The sequence below is a fragment of the Protobothrops mucrosquamatus genome, unplaced genomic scaffold (genome assembly GCF_001527695.2).
Source record: "Protobothrops mucrosquamatus isolate PMUCROS unplaced genomic scaffold, P.Mucros_1.0 scaffold2923, whole genome shotgun sequence".
In the NCBI taxonomy this organism is placed as follows: Eukaryota; Metazoa; Chordata; class Lepidosauria; order Squamata; family Viperidae; genus Protobothrops; species Protobothrops mucrosquamatus.
In genome coordinates this window covers 5,727-13,364 of record NW_015388948.1, presented here as the reverse complement: position 1 = coordinate 13,364, position 7,638 = coordinate 5,727, and the positions used below count along the sequence as shown (strand labels likewise).

Below are 7,638 nucleotides of genomic sequence, written 5' to 3'. Positions count from 1 at the left end.
GAGTGTGGTTTTTTTCTTGCAGACGTTTCATTACCCAACTAGGTAACATCATCAAGCACTGAGGATGCTATCTAGAAAACAAGCTTAGAAAGCCCCAAGGATCCCACAATTCATCTCCTAGACTACAAATATTTGTTTCTATTCGTAGCCAGCAACTCTGGGAGTTTCCAGAGTTTCCCGCCCAATTCTCTGCCTAGCTTTTCAAGATCAATCAAAGTGTGCCCGTAAATCATGAAGACATGATCAGCAGATAATTCTATTACCGTCTATTAGGCCAGTTTGATGCCTTCTAGACAGCCATCCTTCTCAGGAATTGTAATCCAATATGATGAAGGGCACCAAGCTGAAGGAGGTCTGTGCTATTTTAACCCCACTTATATATACTTTCTCCCAAAGAGAAGCTTTGGAAGAATACTTGGGATTCTAAAAGTCCACCAATTCACTTTTTCTCCAAACTGAATCCCACCTTCTGAGTTCCCAAACTGTAGAACCAGGACTGGGTCTCAAGAATACAAGAGGGCACATATTCTTGCCTGCATTTTTGCATTTTGAGCGGAAAGGGGATGCTTCTTTTCTGAGACACAAATCTCACACGTAAATGAAATGAAATGCTGCTCAACCTGGACCCTGGAGTCCTGGGGGATGATCACTTGAATATGAGCCAGCAGTATGCAGCAGCAGCAGCCAAAAAAAGCTAATACAATCCTGGGTGGTATAAACAGAGGCATAGAATCAAGAGCACGTGAAGTATTAGTACCACTTTATAAAGCCTTAGTAAGACCACACCTGGAATTCTGCAGCCAATTTTGGTCACCATACTACAAAAAAGGTGTTGAGACCTTGGAAAAAGTTCAGAGAAGATCCAACTAAGATGATCCAAGGCCTGGAGACTAAAACATATGAAGAACGGCTGCAGGACTTGGGTTGACTAGTCTAAAGAAGAAATTGGGGACAGCAGTCTTCCCGTATTTGAGGGGCTGTCCCAAAGAAGAGGGGGTCAAATTATTCTCCAGAGTACCAGAAGGAAGGACAAGAAACAATGGATGGAAACTAATCAAGGAGAGAACCAGCTTAGAACTAAGGAGAAAGTTCCTGACAGTGAGGACAATTCACCAGTGGAATAGCTTGCCCCCACTGGAGGTTTTTAAGAAGAGACTGGACAGTCACTTGTCTGAGATGGTATAGGTTCTCCTGCTTGAGCGGGGGGCTGGATGGACTAGAAGACTGTACTAAGAACAGAACAGAGCTGGAAGGGACCTTGGAGGTCTTCTAGTCCAGCCCCCTGCTCAAGCAGGAGAACCTACACCATCTCAGACAAGTGACAGTCCAGTCGCTTCTTAAATACCTCCAGTGATGGGACACCTGCAACTTCTGGCGGCAAGCTGTTCCATTGGTGAATTGTCCTCACTGTCAGGAACTTTCTCCTTAATTCCAGGTTGCTTCTCTCCTTGGTCAGTTTCCAACCATTGTTTCTTGTCCTGCCCTCTGGTGCTTTGGAAAATAATGTGAAAGACCTCCAAGCTCTAATTCAATTCTATTCTATTCTATTCTTAATTCTATTCTATTCCTTTTCTATTCTATTCTATTCTATTCTATTCTTAATTCTATTCTATTCCTTTTCTTCTATTCCTATTCTATTCTATTTTCTATTCTATTGTCTTCTCTATTCTATTCTATTCTATTCTATTCTATTCCTATTCCTATTCTATTCTATTCCTATTCCTATTCCTATTCCTATTCCTATTCTATTCTATTCTATTCTATTCTATTCTAAATTCTATTCTATTCCTTTTCTTCTATTCCTATTCCTATTTTCTAACTTTCCAAGTGAGGAATGTTTCTACCTCTATATCTCTCTATCAGAGTAAACTCTGAGGTTTGCTATTAACCTTTTATCCACTCCAGGAAAAAAAAGAAGGAAGATTTGTCTCTCCAATTGCATTTCTATAATTTGCAATTAGGACGGTGCGAAAAATCTCCCTCCCGAGTCTTACCTTGTCCCAGAGTCTTGAGATCAATTTCTTCTAGAAACTCCAGCGAGGCCTTTTCTGCTTTAGGGAGAAACAGATCCGTATTGGCGAGGATGATCCCCGTCACAGCAGCCCCGATGGCGCCGAGGCCCAGAGTCCACATGGCTACCGAGAAGTCGATCGGGAAAGACATCTCTAGAAAGATTAAGGAAAAGAGCGATTACACCAGCAGCTCCAACGATTCAAAATTAAAAAAAAGGGGGAGGAGAAAAGGAATGAATCTCACTCCAGAACAGTGGGAAGGTAAATAAAAGTGTCTGTTGAGTCAGGCTCAGCTCCTAGTGACTACAGAGATACGTCCATGTGATTTTTTCCCCCTCAACAACAGCATTACTCATTTGACAATCAAATAGTTTTGCTTGCTTCCCTGCAAAAAACGAAAATGCTTTGAAAAGCGGAACTGAACACTGGGGCAGGCTGTGTCAAATGACTTGACAGCTTACCCCCAGAAATTGTGGGGGCTCCATCACTGGAGATTTTAGAGAAGAGTCTAGACATTCACCTGTCTGAGATGGTATAAGTTCTCCTGCTTGAGGAGGGGGCTGGACTAGAAGACCTCCAAGGTCCCTTCCAGATCTATTCTATTCTATTCTATTCTATTCTATTCTATTCTATTCTATTCTATTCTATTCTATTCTATTCTATTCTATTCTATTCTCTATCCTATCCTGTCCTATTCTATTCTCTATCCTATCCTATGCTATTCCTGCTCTATTCTTTCTTTTTTTAAAATATATTTTATTAGATTTTATATGGGTAGGGAAAGGGAAGGGTCGGTGCGGGTAACTACAGTAAATACGTATTTCAGCGAACAAGCTGTCGTCCGGGTCTTCATATTGAGTATTATTGTTTATATAATACTAGACATTTATAAAAATAAAACGGTATAGTTACAACTAACATTTGATAAAGCAATAATATTCCTTTAAACAATTAAGTTAATAGTACAACTATTTCCAATCATCAACCTTAATACTTAATATAATAAAGCTCTAAAAATCTCTTCTTATTCTAATGTGTTTCAACCCACTGATAAAATTTCCCCCAGGTTTTATAAAAGATTGAATCTTCTTTCTCCTTCATCTCTAACGTTAATCTGTCCATTTCTGCACAATCTAGGATTTTCAAAATTATAATCTGATCTGATGGTAGGTTTTCATTTTTCCAAAATTGGGCAAACACTATTCTTGCAGCTGTTAATACATGTAATATTACTATTCCTGCTCTGTTCTATTCTATTCTATTCTATTCTATTCTATTCCTGCTCTATTCTATTCCTGCTCTATTCTATTCTATAATTATAATCTACCTTTCCTTTGCAACAGTAAGCAAAATAAACAAGCATTAGCAGCTCCATATTATCCCAGTCTCAATTCCATCGCATTACATGGTGTTCCAGAATTTGCAAATTCTCAACTATTCTTAATCATTCTCAATTATTTTGATTTCATACAGCCCTGTTGCTTTCGATGACAAATAGCCAGCGTTCCTTTTCTGTGGCTGTAATCAAACTCAAGTCAAGCACCTTCCCGCTGAAGATGCAACGTTCCCATAATTTAGGACAAGACAGGAGTAGCTCCACCAAGCAGTCTTTCCTTCTGTTGTGAAACACAAGTGTGAAGTAGCATACAATACATCGGAGGGGGACTATTACAGTCTTCTGAGTTTGGCTTGAATTCCAAATGTATCATAGGAATAAGAGGAGACACCTACCAGCTTTCACGTGGATGCTAAAGGTTTGAAGACCTTCCAGTTCAGGTGCCAAGAGCTATCTGAGCAAGCTGAAGGCAAGTTCTGGATGAAAAAGTCTTGAGCGAACAGGGAGGTGACTATCCTGCCCCTCTAAGACAAAAAACGTGGGTAGGACAGGCTGTCTGCCAGCCAGAAGAACGTTGGCGTTCTTCTCAAACGAATTGCTGCAAGCAACCTTACCCAACATGTCTTGGGTGGAAACAGGACTGGATGGTTAGAAAGCTGTTAAGCAAAGGACTCGGGTTCCCTAGGGATCAAGAGTGGGTGGGGCCATCAAAAGGAGTGGATCTGAATTGGGACACAATTGACAAGTAGATAAGAAGGTGTCAATTACAAATGTTAATTAAAATCATTACAAGAAAGAGAGAGAGAGAGAAAGAGAGAGAGAGAGGGAGGGAGGAAGGAAGGAAGGAAGGAAAGAAAGAAAAAGAAAGAAAGAGAAAGAAAGAAAGAAAGAAAGAAAGAAAGAAAGAAAGAAAGAAAGAAAGAAAGGAGAGAAAAGGGGAGGGAGGGAGGGAGGGAGGGAAAGGAGGGAGGAAGAAAGGAAGGAAGGCAGGAAAGAAGGAAAGAAAGAAAGAAAGAAAGAAAGAAAGAAAGAAAAAGAAAGAGAAAGAAAGGAAGGAAGGAAGGAAGGAAGGAAGGAAGGAAGGAAGGAAGGAAGGAAGGAAGGAAGGAAGGAAGGAAGGAAAGTCTGGTCCTGGAACCAATTATAACAGAAATATTAAGTTCCTTTTACTACATATGTTTAGCTATTTCTCAGAGATGTTTTAGTATGGATTCTTTCCTTAAGAGTGCATGCATGTCCTGTTTGCCNTATTATTATTAATTTAATTTATATACCGCCCTTCTCCCGCAGGACTCAGGGCGGTGCACAGCGTATTAAAAACAGTACAAATACAAAGCATAAAAATACAAACCCCTGTAAAACCAGATTAAAAAACCGAATATTAGAAGCTGTGTCTCTATTTAAAATTATTTTTAAAATCACCCTAAATAAAATCCTCCCTAGGTCATTGTCTTCTCTATTCTATTCTATTCTATTCTATTCCTATTCTATTCTATTCTATTCTTAATTCTATTCTATTCCTTTTCTTCTATTCCTATTCTATTCTATTTTCTATTCTATTGTCTTCTCTATTCTATTCTATTCTATTCTATTCTATTCTATTCTATTCTATTCTATTCTATTCTATTCTATATTCCAATATCTATTCTATTCTATTCTATTCTATTCTATTCTATTCTATTCTATTCTATTCTATTCTATTCTATTCCTATTCTATTCTATTCTATTCCTATTCCTATTCCTATTCTATTCCTATTCTATTCTATTCTATTCTATTCTATTCTAAATTCTATTCTATTCCTTTTCTTCTATTCCTATTCCTATTTTCTAACTTTCCAAGTGAGGAATGTTTCTATCTCTATATCTCTCTATCAGAGTAAACTCTGAGGTTTGCTATTAACCTTTTATCCACTCCAGGAAAAAAAAGAAGGAAGATTTGTCTCTCCAATTGCATTTCTATAATTTGCAATTAGGACGGTGCGAAAAATCTCCCTCCCGAGTCTTACCTTGTCCCAGAGTCTTGAGATCAATTTCTTCTAGAAACTCCAGCGAGGCCTTTTCTGCTTTAGGGAGAAACAGATCCGTATTGGCGAGGATGATCCCCGTCACAGCAGCCCCGATGGCGCCGAGGCCCAGAGTCCACATGGCTACCGAGAAGTCGATCGGGAAAGACATCTCTAGAAAGATTAAGGAAAAGAGCGATTACACCAGCAGCTCCAACGATTCAAAATTAAAAAAAGGGGGAGGAGAAAAGGAATGAATCTCACTCCAGAACAGTGGGAAGGTAAATAAAAGTGTCTGTTGAGTCAGGCTCAGCTCCTAGTGACTACAGAGATACGTCCACGTGATTTTTTCCCCCTCAACAACAGCATTACTCATTTGACAATCAAATAGTTTTGCTTGCTTCCCTGCAAAAAACGAAAATGCTTTGAAAAGCGGAACTGAACACTGGGGCAGGCTGTGTCAAATGACTTGACAGCTTACCCCCAGAAATTGTGGGGGCTCCATCACTGGAGATTTTAGAGAAGAGTCTAGACATTCACCTGTCTGAGATGGTATAAGTTCTCCTGCTTGAGGAGGGGGCTGGACTAGAAGACCTCCAAGGTCCCTTCCAGATCTGATCTATTCTATTCTATTCTATTCTATTCTATTCTATTCTATTCTATTCTATTCTATTCTATTCTATTCTCTATCCTATCCTGTCCTATTCTATTCTCTATCCTATCCTATGCTATTCCTGCTCTATTCTTTCTTTTTTTAAAATATATTTTATTAGATTTTATATGGGTAGGGAAAGGGAAGGGTCGGTGCGGGTAACTACAGTAAATACGTATTTCAGCGAACAAGCTGTCGTCCGGGTCTTCATATTGAGTATTATTGTTTATATAATACTAGATATTTATAAAAATAAAACGGTATAGTTACAACTAACATTTGATAAAGCAATAATATTCCTTTAAATAATTAACATAGTTAATAGTACAACTATTTCCAATCATCAACCTTAATACTTAATACAATAAAGCTCTAAAAATCTCTTCTTATTCTAACGTGTTTCAACCCACTGATAAAATTTTCCCCAGGTTTTATAAAAGATTGAATCTTCTTTCTCCTTCATCTCTAACGTTAATCTGTCCATTTCTGCACAATCTAGGATTTTCAAAATTATAATCTGATCTGATGGTAGGTTTTCATTTTTCCAAAATTGGGCGAATACTATTCCTGCAGCTGTTAATACATGTAATATTACTATTCCTGCTCTGTTCTGTTCTGTTCTATTCTATTCCTGCTCTATTCTATTCTATAATTATAATCTACCTTTCCTTTGCAACAGTAAGCAAAATAAACAAGCATTAGCAGCTCCATATTATCCCAGTCTCAATTCCATCGCATTACATGGTGTTCCAGAATTTGCAAATTCTCAACTATTCTTAATCATTCTCAATTATTTTGATTTCATACAGCCCTGTTGCTTTCGATGACAAATAGCCAGCGTTCCTTTGCTGTGGCTGTAATCAAACTCAAGTCAAGCACCTTCCCGCTGAAGATGCAACGTTCCCATAATTTAGGACAAGACAGGAGTAGCTCCACCAAGCAGTCTTTCCTTCTGTTGTGAAACACAAGTGTGAAGTAGCATACAATACATCGGAGGGAGACTATTACAGTCTTCTGAGTTTGGCTTGAATTCCAAATGTATCATAGGAATAAGAGGAGACACCTACCAGCTTTCACGTGGATGCTAAAGGTTTGAAGACCTTCCAGTTCAGGTGCCAAGAGCTATCTGAGCAAGCTGAAGGCAAGTTCTGGATGAAAAAGTCTTGAGCGAACAGGGAGGTGACTATCCTGCCCCTCCAAGACAAAAAACGTGGGTAGGACAGGCTGTCTGCCAGCCAGAAGAACGTTGGCGTTCTTCTCAAGCGAATTGCTGCAAGCAACCTTACCCAACACGTCTTGGGTGGAAACAGGACTGGATGGTTAGAAAGTTGTTAAGCAAAGGACCCGGGTTCCCTAGGGATCAAGAGTGAGCGGGTGGGTGGGGCCATCAAAAGGAGTGGATCTGAACTGGGACACAATTGACAAGTAGATAAGAAGGTGTCAATTACAAATGTTAATTAAAATCATTACAAGAAAGAAAGAAAAGAAAAAAAGAAAGAAAGAAAGAAAGAAAGAGGGAGGGAGGAAGGAAGGAAGGAGAAAGAAAGGAGAAGGGGAGGGAGGGAAAGGAAGGAAAGGAGGGAGGGAGGAAGAAAGGGAGGGAGGGAGGAAGGAACGGAAGGAAGGAAGGAAGGA

At 39.2% G+C, this 7,638-nt stretch overlaps 1 protein-coding gene across 1 annotated transcript in view; it reads right to left on the bottom strand.

Moving 5' to 3' along the window:
• LOC107296653 (peroxiredoxin-like 2A) overlaps nt 1-5,523 on the bottom strand; it is a 14,994-nt gene extending 9,471 nt beyond the window's left edge. Inside the window, exons 1-3 of the mRNA XM_015825998.1 lie at nt 5,325-5,523; nt 1,995-2,165; nt 444-496 (exon numbers count right to left, since the gene is read on the bottom strand). Of these exons, the coding sequence (XP_015681484.1) occupies nt 444-496; nt 1,995-2,165; nt 5,325-5,523 (423 nt within the window). The remainder of the gene's footprint in view (nt 1-443; nt 497-1,994; nt 2,166-5,324) is intronic.
• Between the last annotated feature and the right edge of the window lie 2,115 nt (nt 5,524-7,638).